Here is a 20306-nt window from a genome sequence, read left to right on the forward strand (position 1 = left end):
GTAGTTTGTGAAAAAAGGCGGAAAACAACTGTGCAAGATCTTATTTATTATTATTTTACATTTTTTAGGTTGACCTAATACCAATCATCTGCTGGGAACTGGAATTTAATAATTATAATACCTTGAATTGATTAACGTGGACCCCGACTTACCCAAGTTGAAAAACTTATTGGGGTCTTACCATTTAGTGGTCAATTGTACGGAATATAATCTACTAATAAAAGTTTCAATCAATCAATCAAAGACTCTTGGAACTTCAATGGTTTCTTGGAATTTGTCCTAAAAACGTCAAAAGGAAAATGTGTCAAAAGGTACATAAAACTAGGAAATAAACAGTATCAGACGACCTCCTTTGCCTCCAAAAAATGTTTTCGAAGTATATTTCATGGTTTTTTTTGTACAATACAAGTAAATACAAACTTTTATCCAAAAGAGGCATTTACACAACCGTAAGTTATTTTAGAATCTTAACCGGAACTGATAACTTTGACGCTCCGGGGTCCGCCGTATCGCCTACGTCAACGGTTCTTTACTACCTCAACATATCTCGTTTTGCAACGACCCCTGTTTTTGCAACCCATGCTTAACACCGTGGTTTAGCCTGGAATAAATGGCATGTGCTCGCGGGTAATTGGCTTGGATGAAGCCTTCGCCTTGCCTAAGACTCTGCATGGTATGAGGATAGGACAAGGCACAGGTGACTTCATTAGACTACGTGGGAAAAGTACTGATCAGAAGCATCTAAAATCTACACTAAGAGCAAAAAGAGGACTGAAGGCTCCCGTGATTTAAGGATTTGTGAGTGCTACATTCTGTGGTTACTTACTGCAGTCTGAATCCAGAAAGACGAGGACAAGAAATGATGGCAAGGACAGAAAACACAGACAGATGGTAAGACGACCCAGGGAGAGATGCCAGAAATGTCATTTAAATCAATAAGCGTGAAGTCGCTGTGTTGGTTGCCACATGAAGTAACTCAAAGGTGATGTAGCCCTAAGGCGCATGGTGACAGTCAGTGGCGACGCGCCAAGATCGCGAGTTTCCATTATCTGTCGCTGTCTCTATGCAGTCATTGTAATGCCTGGCAGACCGAAAGTGGCGCCAGCTCATAAAGTGCAGAGTCAAGCGGCGCTTTCTTGATTTTGTGGTCGAACAAGGACAGATTGGGTCCTAACGCAACTTAAGCCTCCAGACAAAGGATGAAACAACCACGGGAGGCACCAAGCAAAATAAAAGAGATCTTTTCGATAAACTCTCTAACAAACAAGCAGGGCAAAGGAGTGTTGTTGACATGACTGGAAACTTTGTACCAATCCCAGACACGGTATCTTTATACTCTTTGGATACAGCTCTCTCTGATTCAAGGTATTTAACAAGCAAGCTAACAATCTAACTTGCTAAATAGACAGTTAAATCAAAGAGTGTCCGCCCTGAGATGGGTAGGTCGTGAGTTCAAACCCCGGCCGAGTCATACCAAAGACTATAAAAATGGGACCCATTACCTCCCTGTTTGGCAATCAGCATCAAGGGTAGGAATTGGGGGTTAAACCACCAAAACTTACTCTCTGCCCACTGCTCCCCTCACCTCCCAGGGGCTGATGGGTCAAATGCAGAGAATAATTTCGCCACACCTCGTGTGTGTGTGACATTCATTGGTACTTTATCTTTAACTTTATAGAAAGATAGCCATCAAGCTCTACTAGCACAGTTATGGCCATGCCCACCTTGGGATGGAAGGTGTTTATTTTATTGGGGTTTTGAAAAAAATAAGATGACATTTAATCAAAACAAAGCCACGTTGACTAAGACGATAACACAAGTAACTGTTAGATATGAGAGGATAACGGCGACAGAAATCAAATCCAATCATATTTAATTTCGTCTTGGAGATGCGTGAAACAGATTTGGAATATCTCCAATCACATTGAGAGAGAGGTGGTGGTTAATTATGCACGAGAGCCAATCAGATGCTTTTCCGTGCGTGATGAGGAAGTCACTGCCAAAAACAAAAAAATGTGTGCATTTAATATGTTCCACATCGTAATATGGGAGAAAGTGAAGAGGACACATTTCATTTTTACTGTTGTGATGCCATCACAACACCACCATTCTGAACTGAATCGCAAGATGGATCACATCATGGAAAAGCTGGTTGAAAGGGAAAAATTGGATATGAGGGGGCCAGCATGAACGAATAGAACAGACAAGCCATTGTAATGTCTGCTCATGGAAAAACTAAAATCCTAATCTACGATTTGACTCCCTCGAATGGCCTTGACGCAGGAGCAGGCTGTGCTGAAAACATTGGACGCTTTTGACCTCCCTCCATCCTCAACGACACCCGGAGTCGAACTTTTGCTTGCATGCGGAACGGCCCCAGGCCTATGGACACTGCATCAGCACACCCAAGACAATTGGGATATACACCCCCCCACCCCCCCCAGCCCCACCCCACGCCTTCACCACCGCTTGATTCCCTTTCGGGGTGATGGACGGCTGGCAAAGCTTTATAGCAGCAGTCGACCTCCAGGGACCCAACTCCCCCCACATCTGTTGCGAGTTGTCGTGATTGTATGTAACATGGCATGGAGGTTTTTTTTTTCCCACTCCAGACTGGGCCCCCTTAGGAGCCCAGTCCAGATTGTATTTTTTTACTCATCTTCTTCCCCAGCGTTTGACCTTTTTCCCATCTTTTACGGGGGCGACCCATCAGCGTTCCTGTTCTGTAACCCTGCACACTGTTTGTTTGTCTAATCTTGAACAGGTTTGTGCTGAAAACATAGTTTCGTTGTACTTGTGCAATGACAATAAAGACCTATCCTATCCTTTTTTCTTTTTTTTTTTTTACCATAAAAACAGCAGTACTGTTTTTTTGCATTTACAGTAATATATATACACTACATTTTGAGGTGAAATTATTGCAATTTACCATCTTTTTGTTTTAAAAAATCTACTAATAAAATGCATAGAAAAATGGTGTAATAATAGTATTCACTGGCCCAAACATAACTGCGATGTGGCCCTCGGTCATACTTGCCAACCTTGAGACCTCCGATTTCGGGAGGTGGGGGCGTGGTTAAGAGGGGAGGAGTATATTTACAGCTAGAATTCACCAAGTCAAGTATTTCATATATATATATATATTAGAGATGCGTGGTTTGCGGGCACAACCGCGGAGTCCGCGGATTATCCGCGGATCGGGCGGATGAAATTAAAAAAAATTAGATTTTATCCGCGGGTCGGGTCGGGTCGGGTGGTTCAAATTATTTTAAAAAATTAGATTTTAAATAGATTCAGGCGGGTGGCAGTTAAACCAATTCGGAAATATATATACATAGTTAAATGTTGTTACCCACATACGAAAAACGAGCAGGCACCTGCTGCATATGCCACAACAGAAGAAAAAAAAAAGAGATGGACACTTTTACGGAGCGGAGAAGGGACGCCTCGCCGGGGGGGCCCCACCGGGAGCCGTAGCTGAGGCGATCCGCGAGAAGGGCCCGACGCACGTCCAGGGTCACCACCGCGCCCACCGCACCGACACCCCGCCTCGTCCGCCTTCGCCGCAGCCGGCGTCACGCGCAGCAGGTAAGCAGCTTACCTGCCCGCCACCCCCGTGGCCGGGGGCTCGCAACAGGGGTCACTCCGCGCGCTCCGCCCGCGCAGCTTACCTGCCCGCCACCCCTGTTGCCGGGGGCGCGTAACAGGGGTCACTCCGCGCGCAGTGCGCTCACGAAAGGGGTGGGGCTCACCCTGGTTGATATAGACAGCAGGACGGTGGCCATGGAAGTTGGAACCCGCTAAGGAGTGTGTAACAACCCACCTGCCGAATCAACTAGCCCTGAAAATGGATGGCGCTGGAGCGTCGGGCTCATACCCGGCCGTCGCCGGCAGCGAGACGCGCTTGGAGGTGCGCTCAGCGCACTGGTGTGCGTCTGGGTCGTGACAGCGTGGCACGCGAATGTCTGTGCTGCATTGGATCAGTCTCCTTTCTTTAACAGGCAAAAGCTTTATAACCTCACTAATGCCTTGCATCGTCTATATTAGATATATAACAACGGGCGGATGGCGGGCGGATGCGGTTCTGATCAAATGTTAGATCGGGTGGATTGCGGATGGTTGACGACTTTCTGATGCGGTTGCGGATGAAATAATTGCCTATCCGCGCATCTCTAATATATATATATATATATATATATATATATATATATATATATATATATATATATATATATATATATATATATATATATATATAAGAAATACTTGTATTTATATATAAGAAATACAAGTATTTCATATATATATATATATATATATATATATATATATATATATATATATAAGAAATACTTGACTTTTAGTGAATTCTAGATATAAATATATATTTCTTTTATTATATATATATATATATATATATATATATATAATAAATATATAATAAATATATAATAAATACTTGAATTTCAGTGTTCATTTATTTACGCATATACACACACATAACACTCATCTACTCATTGTTGAGTTAAGGTTTGAAATTGTCCATCCCTGTTCTATTCTCTGTCACTATTTTTCTAACCATGCTGAACACCCTCTCTGATGACGCATTGCTGTGTGGCACGCACAAAAGTGCTTTCATCTAATGCACTAGATGGCAGTATTGTCCTGTTTAAGAGTGTCACAACATTGCTGTTTACGGCAGACGGACTGCTTTACGGTAGAATAAAACGTGACTGCTGTTGTTGTGTGTTGTTGCCGCGCTGGGAGGACGTTAATGAAACTGCTTAACAATAAACCCACATAAGAAATCAAGAACTCGCCCTCGATCATTCTACAGTTATAATGATTGGGCAGGCACGTTGTTTATATTGTGGGAAAGCGGACTCGGGTCACGCCCCCTCCAGCTCCGCCTGAATTTCGGGAGATTTTCGGGAGAAAATTTGTCCCGGGAGGTTTTCGGGAGAGGCGCTGAATTTCGGGAGTCTCCCGGAAAATCCGGGAGGGTTGGCAAGTATGCCCTCGGTGAAAACGACTCACGTAATGAATCGGACTGATTCCAAACCAGGGCCCAGGGCCGACTCACATGCTGTTGTCCCCGAGCTCTTCATACAGGTTGGCCCCTCCGGCGCCGGTGGGTGCCGCCTTGCCGCCCGGTGGCAACGCCATCTGAATCCTGGCCGTTTTCGCGCACTCCGCCTGCCGCCTGCGTACGGAGATGGTCATTATATCCACAAGAAAATGTTATCAGTATAAATGCTAACACATTGGATATTCAAATCACATTAGTAAGTGAGAGGGTATTAACGCTAATCTGCAAGCCTGGTTGACACAGACTGGATTTCCCTTTAAATCTAATGAGCTTTCCCCCGCATGATAAAAAAAAAAGCTATTTTGCCATAATGAAACATTCATCTGGTAACCGGCGTGATGAATGGGCCCGTATATAATATTACACACACATGTGTACATCCCATATACATAGCTAATGAATAATTAAGACGAGACAAAGTGCACCTCTCACGCTGTGATGAAGCAACTTGCATAGGCGTCATTACTTACTCTTTGAACCTGGCGGTGATAATGACCATGGGAGCGGAGAGAGAGAGAGAGAGAGGAGAGGGAGACAAAAACAGACCACAGTTAATAATTTTAACAACATAGCTCCAATTCAAAGTGAGGGAACGACAGTAGGATTACATGGATGGAGCCCTGCAACCCACTTTTTAATAGTGCGCCAGTGACATGCAGTCACTAGAGGCAGGTGAGGCGGGGCCTCACCTGCCATCATGGAAAGAAAAAAAATGTAAAAAGAAAAAAAATGAATTAAATTGTTATAAGTATCCAGTGATTATACGATAAAGTTATTTTCCATTTAACTCCACCAGTTTTAGATTATTTTTATTCAAAATCGCTGAATTTTCCCATTTGCCGTTCAAATACTGAGAAGAGACGGTGCGGTGAACAGCAGCCAGTTGAGGCACGTCACTCAGTGCCTCAACATGGATTCCGGACTCGGCTAACTGCTGGCCTGCTGTGCAGTGAGACTGTATTGCTATATGAACTATATTATACATTTCCATAGTTTAGTTAGCTGAGGTATATAATGTACAGTGTATTTTGTCAACAACTGTATGTGTGTAACGTATTTCTTGTGCTGAGCGATCATAAAACGGCTGCAAAAGACGCACTGGCTGAGGCTCCAGTAATCCCGCCTCCTGCACCCCCGCCGTAGAATTGTTATATCAACTAAAGCCCACACTTAAACTTTCCACGTGCAAGATTGAATCTATTTAGAAAAGTGATTTCATAAGAAGCCAAAAAGTGCAAAAACAATAATGTTCGTGTTGGAGGAGTTGTGAATGACTGCAGGGGCCACAACATTAGGTACACCTGCAGACTGCAGGTGTATCTAATTCACAACTCCTCCAACACGAACATTATTGTTTTTGCACTTTTTGGCTTCTTATTAAATAACTTTTGTAACCTATTTTCATGGGCTTTCCTCTTTGTGATGTTAAGTTCCTGTTATGTGCTGTTATACAGTATATGCCTTGAGCTCTTATTCTGAAGGCGCTAAGAGCGGAAGTGATGACACGGAGTGGAGCGGAGGTTTTTGAAAGAAGGTAAATAAAGTGGTCCTCGTGTAAACTGGAGCCTCCGTGTTTGTTATTTTGTAGTTTCATACAGTATAGGCGACATTTATAAACCCTCGGTTACACTTTTTTAAATAGTAGCACGTGGAAAGTTTAAGTGAGGGCTTTAGTTGCGGCGCATGGACTTCATTTATAAGTAAAGGTAAGACCATAATAACATTTTTTTTAATTAAATGTGCTTTTTTGTGTGCTACAGTTTGTATGTGTAAAGTTAAAGTTAAGTTAAAGTACCAATGATTGTCACACACACACTAGGTGTAATGAAATTTGTCGTCTGCATTTGACCCATCCCCTTGTTCACCCCCTTGGAGGTGAGGGGAGCAGTGGGCAGCAGCGGTGCCGCGCCCGGGAATCATTTTTGGTGATTTAACCCCCAATTCCAAGCCTTGATGCTGAGTGCCAAGCAGGGAAGAATGCTGGTATGAGCTTTTAAACATAACCCGTTAACTGCTGCCAATCAAATGGTGAATAAGATACTCTTTAGGGTTCATATGTTTGTAAATCTGACTGTGATGAAGTCAGTGCCTCACCAGCCATCAACCTCACCGCACGTCACTGTAGTGCGCCTAAACCTTTTGACTATCTTGCTCTAATTGGATATCTCAAGTTATTATTATGAAATGCATATACAATATTTATATTCACACAGTTAGCAATTGAAACAATGCAATAACATCATTCAGTTTAAAGGAGAAAAAAAAACCGAGTACTGTACAACAAAGAAAAGGAAACTATATTAAGGGTGTAATGCATGGGTGTCAAACTCTGGCCCAAATGGCAAACGAACCCAAATGTATATATATCTATGTATATATATATATATATATATATATATATATATTGACCCTGGATCTCAGGAAACAGAGTGGACCGACACCAGCAGATGACATGGCACCCCAAACCATCACCCAACCATGCAAATTTTGCATTTCCTTTGGAAATCGAGGTCCCAGAGTCTGGAGGAAGACAGGAGAGGCACAGGATCCACGTTGCCTGAAGTCTAGTGTAAAGTTTCCACCATCAGTGATGGTTTGGGGTGCCATGTCATCTGCTGGTGTCGGTCCACTCTGTTTCCTGAGATCCAGGGTCAACGCAGCCGTCTACCAGCAAGTTTTAGAGCACTTCATGCTTCCTGCTGCTGACCTGCTCTATGGAGATGGAGATTTCAAGTTCCAACAGGACTTGGCGCCTGCACACAGCGCAAAATCTACCCGTGCCTGGTTTACGGACCATGGTATTTCTGTTCTAAATTGGCCCGCCAACTCCCCTGACCTTAGCCCCATAGAAAATCTGTGGGGTATTGTGAAAAGGAAGATGCAGAATGCCAGACCCAAAAACGCAGAAGAGTTGAAGGCCACTATCAGAGCAACCTGGGCTCTCATAACACCCGAGCAGTGCCAGAAACTCATGGACTCCATGCCACGCCGCATTAACGCAGTAATTGAGGCAAAAGGAGCTCCAACCAAGTATTGAGTATTGTACATGCTCATATTTTCCATTTTCATACTTTTCAGTTGGCCAACATTTCTAAAAATCCCTTTTTTGTATTAGCCTTAAGTAATATTCTAATCTTGTGACACACGGAATTTTGGATTTTCATTTGTTGCCACTTCAAATCATCAAAATTAAATGAAATAAACATTTGAATGCATCAGTCTGTGTGCAATGAATAAATATAATGTACAAGTTACACATTTTGAATGCAATTACTGAAATAAATCAAGTTTTTCAAAATATTCGAATTTACTGGCTTTTACCTGTATATATATATATATATATGTATACATATATATATATGTATAAATATATATATATGTATACACTATACATATGTAAGTGTAATTGTTATTATATTGTTATTATCATGAAGCGAGTCCATTTATATGCATATACCATAAGTGGTCCTCTGAGGGCCGTCATCATTGTGATGTGGCCCTCAATAAAAAGGAGTTTGACACCTGTGCTACAGCATGCAGTAAACACTATATTGTTGCCTGCCACAGGAGTTATTACTCATCAACAAACTGACTTGGGTTTTTATCACCAAAATGTCGTAATGTTCTTTGTGCAGTGCACACTTGGAGTGCAGACGGAAGAGGAAAAGCAGGGCCAGACTGTTTGTTGTGCGTATTTGTCTCGGGCTGACATAATTAAGCGGCATTAAAATGCACTATGACGATCACAACTGACTGCTGGTGCTTGTTACAAACGAGCTTTAATTAATTTGCTTTCCCAGCGCGTGTGGGAGATGTCCGATGAGAGCGCCGCGGACACACTCAATAAATGAGAAGAAGGGCTTCATCCGAAATGATGCTATTGGAATGGTGATCACGGGGGGGGGGTACTCACTGCTTGTAGGTAACCATGACGATGAGGATGGCAGGGATGCAGCAGAGGATGATGATGATGGCCAGGGCCAGGAGAGCTCCCTCCGTGTAGCCCACAGCTTGGGCCGCCTTCTTCACGCTCGCCACGATGTCCGGCGAGCGGATCTCCAGGATTCGGCCGCCTTCGCCCAGGTAGGGCTGGAACTCCTTGTTGATTTCCAGAACGTTCCCATCCAGGAATCTAAACCCAAACACACAGGAGAAGATAACGTTATGGATTAAACCAGGCCTGTGTCATGTCTGTGTAATCATGTTTTGTTTTGTTTAGTTATTGGACTCTTTAGTTTCTGGCTTTTCACTCCCTTGTCTTGTTTCCATAGTTACTCATTAGTTTCACTTGTTCCACGTTTGGACTCATTGTGCACTCTTGTTTGTCACCATAGCAACCCATTAGTTTTCACCTGCCCTCACGACTCACGCACCTGTCTTTAATCATGTCACTATTATTTAAGCTTCCAGTTGCCAGGCTGTCTGTCTGGCGACATCATACCCCTGTCACACTCTGTTTACCTCTGCGTACTTCATGCCAATATCGGAAATTATCGATATCGGCTCGGAAATGATTGGTATCGGTTTCTCAAAGTAAAATGTATGACTTTTTAAAACGACGTAGGGAGAAGTACAAAGTGCCAATAAACCTTAAAGGCACTGCCTTTGCGTCCAATCACTTAATGCCTACGGCTTTTCACACACACACAAGTGAATGCAAGGCATACTTGATCAACAGCCATACAGGTCACACTGTTACAAATATGCGCCACACTGTGAACCCACACCAAGCAAGAATGACAAACACATTTCGGGAGAACATCCGCACCGTAACACAACATAAACACAACAGAACAAATACCCAGAAACCCTTGCAGCACTAACTCTTCCGGGACACTACAATATACACCCCCCGCTACACCCTCCCCCCCCCAACCATTTATTTTGGAAAACATTGTTACATTGTTTAATGCATATATATCGGTATCGGTTGATATCGGAATCGGTAATTAAGAGTTTGACAATATCGGAATATCGGCGAAAAAGCCTTTTTCGGACATCTCTAGTTTTAACTGCTGTAAAGTTGTACAAGACTTCTTTTTGCTGTTTTATATGTACTTGTTCAATCCGTTGCAGCCTGCTATTTGTCTGCTTTTTAATATACAGTTAATATGAATTAATGGCAAAATAATAGGAATAATATCAATGTGAACTTTCAACCTTTATTAACTTCACAGGCAATGGCTGAAGTAACATTTTACCTTCTTCAACTTTCATACTAACTACTAGAGATGTCCGATAATATCGGCCGATAAATGCTTTAAAATGTAATATCGGAAATTATCGATATCGGCTCGGAAATGATCGGTATCGGTTTCTCAAAGTAAAATGTATGACTTTTTAAAACGACGTAGGGAGAAGTACAAAGTGCCAATAAACCTTTGCGTCCGATCACTTAATGCCTACGGCTTTTCACACACACACAAGTGAATGTAAGGCATACTTGATCAACAGCCATACAGGTCACACTGAGGGTGGCCGCGTAAACAACTTTAACACCGTCACAAATATGCGCCACACTGTGAACCCACACCACACAAGAATGACAAACACATTTCGGGAGAACATCCGCACCGTAACACAACATAAACACAACAGGACAAATACCCAGAAACCCTTGCAGCACTAACTCTTCCTGGACACTACAATATACACCCCCTGCTACCCCCTACTTATTTGAAAACATCACTGCACATCATAATGACAGCTACAGTTTCCATCTTAAAGATCTAAAACAAAATATTTGAGATTGAAAAGCTGCCCAGGTCTGGATTAGACAGAGTCCACATGCAGTAATAACGCTAATAAACGTGAAAACAGGTTATTTTGCAACAACAGAGATGTTTTTGAAGTGTAAGAGCAGAACGCCACAGATTGCACATAATGACCTCAGCATCATATACGATCTGCAGCAACAACAGATTTATGTACAATTGATTTTTTTTTGTTACTGTTGTTCCACAGCTGTTTTGAAACAATAACCCATTGTTACACAGCATCACAGGAGGGGAAACAATTAGTGTTGTTTGTCTTGTCTTATACACGTGAGCACATAGGAGTAGATTGTTACGGCTATTGACTCATCTCTTGTCTGGGAGACAGCAGTTTTCTAGTTGGAATTATGAGTCGCACATTTATTTACCTGAACTGCAACCGTAATTAGAAACAACTGGAAACTGTCCAAACATGTCTTGTTTTGTGTTGGTTATAGTTTTCCTAGGTTTAGTTTGATGTCTTTTCCTTCCTTGCTTACTTTCCTGTTGCTGGGAGCACTGACTTTTACACACCGGTTTCTGTTTATTGATTAGTGTCCCCACCTGCTGCTAACACTACTCACGCTCCCTTTATGTTCCCTTAACACTCAGTGCGGGTTCATTGTTCATCCTAAACGCCGTATGTGACAGTTGGGCTTCCAGGTTTGTTGTATTCCTGTTCTGTGATAAGGTGCTAACTCGTGGGGGGTTTGGGGGGGGGGGGGGTGCAGCTTGGATAGGCTCCACAAAAAGAGACACGTGGTAGAACATGGATGGTTTTCTCTGAGCTTGAGTACAATTTTTGGGTACTCTACCCACCTCTAGTAGTAACATGCACATTCATGAAACAATTGAATAGTTACAGTATTTTTTACATAATTTTAAGTATTACCGTTACTTATTTACTTGACATATTGATGTCAAACCTTCTGTTTGATGCTACCACTAATTGTTTCAAATAAAAACACAGAAAAACCGAGGACTTATGTGCTGACTGATGGGACGCTTGTATCTTCCAGCACTTGTGCTCTCCTTGTGCTTGTCCAATTTGAAAAATACATATACATATACACATATTGTACATATACACGTACATATACATACATACATACACTCATGCACATAATCATGTTTCATCAAACATAAATTAACGTTGTTACCCTAGGATACACTGGGTAACACACAGCACACAGACAAGAAAAGTGTCGTAATTTTACTCGACAAAAGTCACAATTTTATAAGAAATCTTTAAAATGTTGGCAATATTATATAATAATCGGAATTTTACTTGGTAAAATTATGACACAATTTTCCTAAAAAAAATTCACTATTTTACAAAATTGGCAATATTGTGATAAAACTCGGAATTTTATAAGACAAATGTCACCATTTTGCATCAACAAGTCATAATTTTACATATAAAAGTAATTTTTTTATGAGAAAATATTGCAATATTACAGAATCAGAAAGAATATGAGGAATTGTTCCCAATTTTATAAGGAAAAAGTCGACACATTGTGAGAAAAAGACTGCTTTTAGTTCTTTTTTTTTTTTTTGGGTGGGGGGATTTTTCTTTGTAATTGTTTTTTAGTCTTCATTATTTACTTCAAGTTATTACAGTATGTCGCTAAATACACATTTATTATTTTTATACAATTATAATCGGAATTTTACTTGGCAAAATTATTACAAAAGTCATCATTTTACATGAAAAATGTCACTATATTACAACAACAACACAAAAATTGGCAATATTGTAATAAACGTCAAAATTTTATAAGACAAATGTCACCATTTTGTATTAAAAAGTAATAATTTTACATAAAAAAGTAATAATTTTATGAGAAAATATTGCAATATTACAGAAACAGAAATAATATGAGAAATTGTTCCCAATTTTATAAGGAAAAAGTCGACACATTGTGAGAAAAAAACTGCTTTTAGTTATTTATTTATTTTGGGTTTTTTTTCTTTGTAATTGTTTTTTAATCTTCATTATTTACTTCAAGTTATTACAGTATGTCGCTATATACACATTTATTATTTTTATACAATAATAATCGGAATTTCCCTTGGTAAAATTATGACAAAGGTCATAATTTTACCCGAAAAATTTCAGTATATTACAAGAACAACACAAAAATTGGCAATATTGTAATAAAAGTAAGAATTTTATGAGACAAATGTCACCATTTTGCATTAAAAAATAATAATTTTACATAAAAAAGTAAGAATTTTATGAGAAAATATTGCAATATTACAGAAACAGAAATAATATGAGAAATTGTTCCCAATTTTTTGAGGAAAATCGACACATTGTGAGAAAAACACTGCTTTTAGTTCATTTATTTAGTTTTTTTTTGGGAGGGTTGTAATTGTTTTTTAATCGTCATTATTTACTTCAAGTTATTACAGTATGTCGCTATATACACATTTTTTTTTTTTATACAATAGTAATCAGAATTTTACGTGGCAAAATTATTACAAAAGTCATCATTTTACATGAAAAATGTCACTATATTACAACAACAACACAAAAATTGGCAATATTGTAATAAACGTCAGAATTTTATATGAAAAATTTCACTATTTTGCATTAAAAAGTAATAATTTTACATAAAAAAGTAATAATTTTATGAGGAAATATTGCAATATTACAGAAACAGATATAATATGAGAAATTGTTCCCAATTTTATAGGGAAAAAGTCGACACATTGTGAGAAAAACACTGCTTTTAGTTCTTTTTTTTTTTTTGGGTGGGGGGATTTTTCTTTGTAATTGTTTTTTAATCTTCATTATTTACTTCAAGTTATTACAGTATGTCGCTATATACACATTTATTATTTTTATACAATAATAATCGGAATTTCCCTTGGTAAAATTATGACAAAGGTCATAATTTTACCCGAAAAATTTCACTATATTACAAGAACAACACAAAAATTGGCAATATTGTAATAAACGTCAGAATTTTATATGACAAATGTCACTATTTTGCATTAAAAAGTAATAATTTTACATAAAAAAGTAATAATTTTATGAGGAAATATTGCAATATTACAGAAACAGAAATAATATGAGAAATTGTTCCCAATTTTATAAGGAAAAAGTCGACACATTGTGAGAAAAAGACCGCTTTTAGTTCATTCATTTTGTATTTTTTTGGGGGGGGGGGGATTTTTCTTTGTAATTGTTTTTCAATCTTCATTATTTACTTCACGTTATTGCAGTATGTCGCTATGTATACATTTATTATTTTTATACAATAATAATCGGAATTTTACTTGGCAAAATTATGACAAAGGTCATAATTTTACTCGAAAAATGTCACTATATTACAAGAACAACACAAACATTGGCAACATTGTAATACAAGACAGAATTTTATATGACCTATGTCACCATTTTACATTAAAAAGTCATAATTTTACATAAAAAAGTAATAATTTTATGAGGAAAATATTGCAATATGACAAAAACAGAAAGATGAGAAATTGTTCCCAATTTTATAAGGAAAAGGTCGACACATTGTGAGAAAAAGACTGCTTTTAGTTCTTTTTGGGGGGGGGGGGGGGGGGATTTTTTCTTTGTAATTGTTTTTAATCTTCATTATTTAATTCAAGTTATTACAGTATGTCGCTATATACACATTTATTATTTTTATACAATAATAATCGGAATTTTACTTGGTAAAATTATGACCTTTGTCAAAAAATTTCAACATATTACAAGAACAACACAAAAATTGGCAATATTGTAATAAACGTCAGAATTTTATATGAAAAATGTCACCATTTTGCAATAAAAAGTAATAATTTTACATAAAAAAGTAATAATTTTATGAGGAAATATTGCAATATTACAGAAACAGAAATAATATGAGAAATTGTTCCCAATTTTATAAGGAAAAAGTCGACACATTGTGAGAAAAAGACTGTTTTTTGTTCTTTTTTTTTGGGTGGGGAGATTTTTCTTTGTAATTGTTTTTTAATCCTCATTATTTACTTTAAGTTATTACAGTATGTCGCTATATTCACATTTATTATTTTTATACAATTATAATCGGAATTTTACTTGGCAAAATTATTACAAAAGTCATAATTTTACACAAAAAATGTCACTATATTACAAGAACAACACAAAAATTGGCAATATTGTAATAAATGTCAAAATTTTATATGAAAAAGTCACCATTTTGCATTAAAAAGTAATAATTTTACATAAAAAAGTAATAATTATATGAGAAAATATTGCAATATTACAGAAACAGAAATAATATGAGAAATGGTTCCCAATTTTTTAAGGAAAAAGTCGACACATTGTGAGAAAAACACTGCTTTTAGTTTTTTATTTATTTTGGTTTTTTTTTTCTTTGTAATTGTTTTTTAATCGTCATTATTTACTTCAAGTTATTACAGTATGTCGCTATATACACATTTATTATTTTTATACAATAATAATCGGAATTTTACTTGGCAAAATTATGACAAAGGTCATCATTTTACTCGAATAATGTCACTATATTACAACAACAACACAAACATTGGCAACATTGTAATAGAAGTCAGAATTTTATATGACCTATGTCACCATTTTGCATTAAAAAGTAATAATTTTGCATAAAAAAGTAAGAATGTTATGAGAAAATATTGCAATATTACAGAAACAGAAAGAATATGAGAAATTGTTCCCAATTTTATAAGGAAAAAGTCGACACATTGTGAGTAAAACACTGCTTTCAGTTCATTCATTTTGTATTATTTTTTTTTTTTTTGGGGGGGGGGGGTTTCTTTGTAATTGTTTTTAATAAGTTATTACAGTATGTCGCCATATACATATGTATTATTTTATACAATAATAATCTGAATTTTACTTGGCAAAATTATGACAAAGGTCATCATTTTACTCGAAAAATGTCACTATATTACAACAACAACACAAAAATTGGCAATATTACAATAAAAGTCAGAATTTTATATGAAAAAGTCACCATTTTGCATTAAAAAGTAATAATTTTACATAAAAAAGTAATAATTTTATGAGTAAATATTGCAATATTACAGAAATTATATGAGAAATTGTTCCCAATTTTATAAGGAAAAAGTCGACATTGTGAGAGAAAAACTGCTTTTAGTTCATTTATGTAGTTTTTTTGGGGGGGGGGGGTTGTAATTGTTCTTTAATCGTCATTATTTACTTCAAGTTATTACAGTATGTCGCTATATACACATTTATTATTTTTATACAATTATAATCGGAATTTTACTTGGCAAAATTATTACAAAAGTCATCATTTTACATGAAAAATGTCACTATATTACAAGAACAACACAAACATTGGCAATATTGTAATAAACGTCAGAATTTTATATGAAAAATGTCACTATTTTGCATTAAAAAGTAATAATTTTACATAAAAAAGTAATAATTTTATGAGGAAATATTGCAATATTACAGAAACAGAAATAATATGAGAAATTGTTCCCAATTTTATAAGGAAAAAGTCGACACATTGTGAGAAAAAGACTGTTTTTTGTTCTTTTTTTTTTGGGTCGGGGGATTTTTCTTTGTAATTGTTTTTTAATCTTCATTATTTACTTCAAGTTATTACAGTATGTCGCTATATACACATTTATTATTTTTATACAATAGTAATCGGAATTTTACTTGGCAAAATTATGACAAAGGTCATCATTTTACTCGAAAAATGTCACTATATTACAAGAACAACACAAAAATGGCAATATTGTAATAAAAGTAATAATTTTATATGACAAATGTCACCATTTTGCATTAAAAAGTAATAATTTTACATAAAAAAAAGTAATAATTTTATGAGAAAATATTGCAATATTACAGAAACAGAAATAATATGAGAAATTGTTCCCAATTTTATAAGGAAAAAGTCGACACATTGTGAGAAAAAAGCTAATTTTAGTTCATTAATTTTTTTTGTTTTTTTTTTGGGGGGGGGGGTTTGTAATTGTTTTTTAATCGTCATTATTTAATTCAAGTTATTACAGTATGTCGCTATATACACATTTATTATTTTTATACAATTATAATCGGAATTTTACTTGGCAAAATTATTACAAAAGTCATAATTTTACACGAAAAATTTCACTATATTACAACAACAACACAAAAATGGCAATATTGTAATAAACGTCAGAATTTTATATGAAAAATGTCACCATTTTGCATTAAAAAGTAATAATTTTACATAAAAAAGTAATAATTTTATGAGAAAATATTGCAATATTACAGAAACAGAAATACTATGAGAAATTAGTCCCAATTTTATAAGGAACAAGTCGACACATTGAAGAAAAACACTGATTTTAGTTTTTTTTTTTTTTTTTTGTAATTGTTTTTTAATCGTCATTATTTAATTCAAGTTATTACAGTATGTCGCTACATACAAATTTTTTTTTTTTATACAATAGTAATCGGAATTTTACTTGGCAAAATTATGACAAAGGTCATCATTTTACTTGAAAAATTTCACTATATTACAACAACAACAGAAAAAATGGCAATATTGTAATAAAAGTAATAATTTGTATGACAAATGTCAACATTTTGCATTAAAAAGTAATAATTTTACATAAAAAAAGTAAGAATTTTATGAGAAAATATTGCAATATTACAGAAATAGAAAGAGAATGAGAAATTGTTCCCAATTTTATAAGAAAAAAGTCGACACATTGTGAGAAAAAAACTGCTTTTAGTTCATTTATGTAGTTTTTTTTGGGGTGGGGGGTTGTAATTGTTTTTTAATCGTCATTATTTAATTCAAGTTATTACAGTATGTCGCTATATACACATTTATTATTTTTATACAATAGTAATCGGAATTTTACTTGGCAAAATTATGACATCATTTTACTCAAAGAATTTCACTATATTACAAGAACAACAGAAAAAATGGCAATATTGTAATAAAAGTAATACTTTTATATGACAAATGTCACCATTTTGCATTAAAAAGTAATAATTTTACATTAAAAAAGTAAGAATTTTATGAGAAAATATTGCAATATTACAGAAACAGAAATATGAGAAATTGTTCCCAATTTTATAAGGAAAAAGTCGACACATTGTGAGAAAAACACTGCTTTTAGTTCATTTATTTAGTTTTTTTTTTGGGAGGGTTGTAATTGTTTTTTAATCGTCATTATTTACTTCAAGTTATTACAGTATGTCGCTATGTACACATTTATTTTTTTTATACAATAGTAATCGGAATTTTACTTGGCAAAATTATGACAAAAGTCATCATTTTACTTGAAAAATGTCACAATATTACAACAACAACAGAAAAAAAGGCAATATTGTAATAAAAGTAATAATTTTATATGACAAATGTCACCATTTTGCATTAAAAAGTAATAATTTTACATAAAAAAAGTACGAATTTTATGAGAAAATATTGCAATATTACAGAAACAGAAAGAATATGAGAAATTGTTCCCAATTTTATAAGAAAAAAGGCGACACATTGTGAGAAAAAGACTGCTTTTAGTTCATTCATTTTGTTGTTTTTTTTAGGGGGGGTTAGAGGATTTTTCTTTGTAATTGTTTTTAATCTTCATTATTTACTTCAAGTTATTACAGTATGTCTCTATGTACATATTTATTATTTTTATGCAATAATAATCGGAATTTTACTTGGCAAAATTATGACAAAGGTCATCATTTTACATGAAAAATGTCACTATATTACAACAACAACACAAACATTAGCAATATTGTAATAAAAGTCAGAATTTTATAAGACAAATGTCACCATTTTGCATTAAAAAGTAATAATTTTACATAAAAAAGTAATAATTATATGAGAAAATATTGCAATATTACAGAAATAGAAAGAATATGAGAAAATGTTCCCAATTTTATAAGGAAAAAGTCGACACATTGTGAGAAAAAGACTGCTTTTAGTTATTTTATTTTTTTTGGGTTGGGGGATTTTTCTTTGTAATTGTTTTTAATCTTCATTATTTACTTCAAGTTATTACAGTATGTCGCTATATACACATTTATTATTTTTATACAATAATAATCGGAATTTTACTTGGCAAAATTATTACAAAAGTCATCATTTTACACGAAAAATGTCACTATATTACAAGAACAACACAAACATTGGCAATATTGTAATAAAAGTCAGAATTTTATATGAAAAATGTCACCATTTTGCAATAAAAAGTAATAATTTTACATAAAAAAGTAATAACTTTATGAGAAAATATTGCAATATTACAGAAACAGAAATAATTTGAGAAATTGTTCCCAATTTTATAAGGAGAAAGTCGACAAATTGTGAGAAAAACACTGATTTTAGTTCATTTTATTTTTTTATTTTTTGTAATTATTTTTTAATCGTCATTATTTAATTCAAGTTATTACAGTATGTCGCTATATACACATTTTTTATTTTTGTACAATAGTAATCGGAATTTTACTTGGCAAAATTATCATTTTACTCAAAGAATTTCACTATATTACAAGAACAACACAAAAATTGGCAATATTGTAATAAACGTCAGAATTTTATATGAAAAATGTCACTATTTTGCATTAAAAAGTAATAATTTTACATAAAAAAGTAATAATTTTATGAGGAAATATTGCAATATTACAGAAACAGAAATAATATGAGAAATTGTTCCCAATTTTATAAGGAAAAAGTCGACACATTGTGAGAAAAAGACTGTTTTTTGTTCTTTTTTTTTTGGGTCGGGGGATTTTTCTTTGTAATTGTTTTTTAATCTTCATTATTTACTTTAAGTTATTACAGTATGTCGCTATATTCACATTTATTATTTTTATACAATTATAATCGGAATTTTACTTGGCAAAATTATTACAAAAGTCATAATTTTACACAAAAAATTTCACTATATTACAAGAACAACACAAACATTGGCAATATTGTAATAAACGTCAAAATTTTATATGAAAAAGTCACCATTTTGCATTAAAAAGTAATAATTTTACATAATATTGCAATATTACAGAAACAGAAAGAATATGAGAAATTGTTCCCAATTTTATAAGGAAAAAGTCGACACATTGTGAGAAAAAGACTGCTTTTAGTTCATTTATTTTATTTGTAATTGGTTTTTAATCTTCATTATTTACTTCGAGTTATTACAATATGTCTCTATATACACATTTATTAATTTTTATAAATTTTGGCAAAAGGGGGCGCATTTCAATTTCTGACACACTTGTTATTTCATATGTTGGCCAGAGGGAGAGCACTTTTAAAAGCCACACCCAGTCAATTTAAAAAAAAAAAAATCCTCCTTTTTGGGACCACCCTCATGTTTAGATTGATAAGTTAATTGTAAATAATAGTATAATATGTGTAAATTGCATTTTTTTCCCCAACAAAACCACCTGCTAATAGAAGCCTTGGCATTCATATTGAAGAGACATTTTTTTGACCATGCCAGTT

The 20306-nt window shown here is 35.1% G+C and overlaps 1 protein-coding gene across 1 annotated transcript in view; it reads right to left on the reverse strand.

Moving 5' to 3' along the window:
- LOC133580422 (protocadherin-15-like) overlaps nucleotides 1–20306 on the reverse strand; it is an 888230-nt gene that overhangs the window by 37529 nt on the left and 830395 nt on the right. The window contains exons 32-34 of the mRNA XM_061934831.1: nucleotides 9003–9221; nucleotides 5560–5568; nucleotides 5084–5203 (exon numbers count right to left, since the gene is read on the reverse strand). Of these exons, the coding sequence (XP_061790815.1) occupies nucleotides 5084–5203; nucleotides 5560–5568; nucleotides 9003–9221 (348 nt within the window). The remainder of the gene's footprint in view (nucleotides 1–5083; nucleotides 5204–5559; nucleotides 5569–9002; nucleotides 9222–20306) is intronic.

The sequence above is a fragment of the Nerophis lumbriciformis genome, linkage group LG02, assembly GCF_033978685.3.
Source record: "Nerophis lumbriciformis linkage group LG02, RoL_Nlum_v2.1, whole genome shotgun sequence".
Classification (NCBI taxonomy): Eukaryota; Metazoa; Chordata; class Actinopteri; order Syngnathiformes; family Syngnathidae; genus Nerophis; species Nerophis lumbriciformis.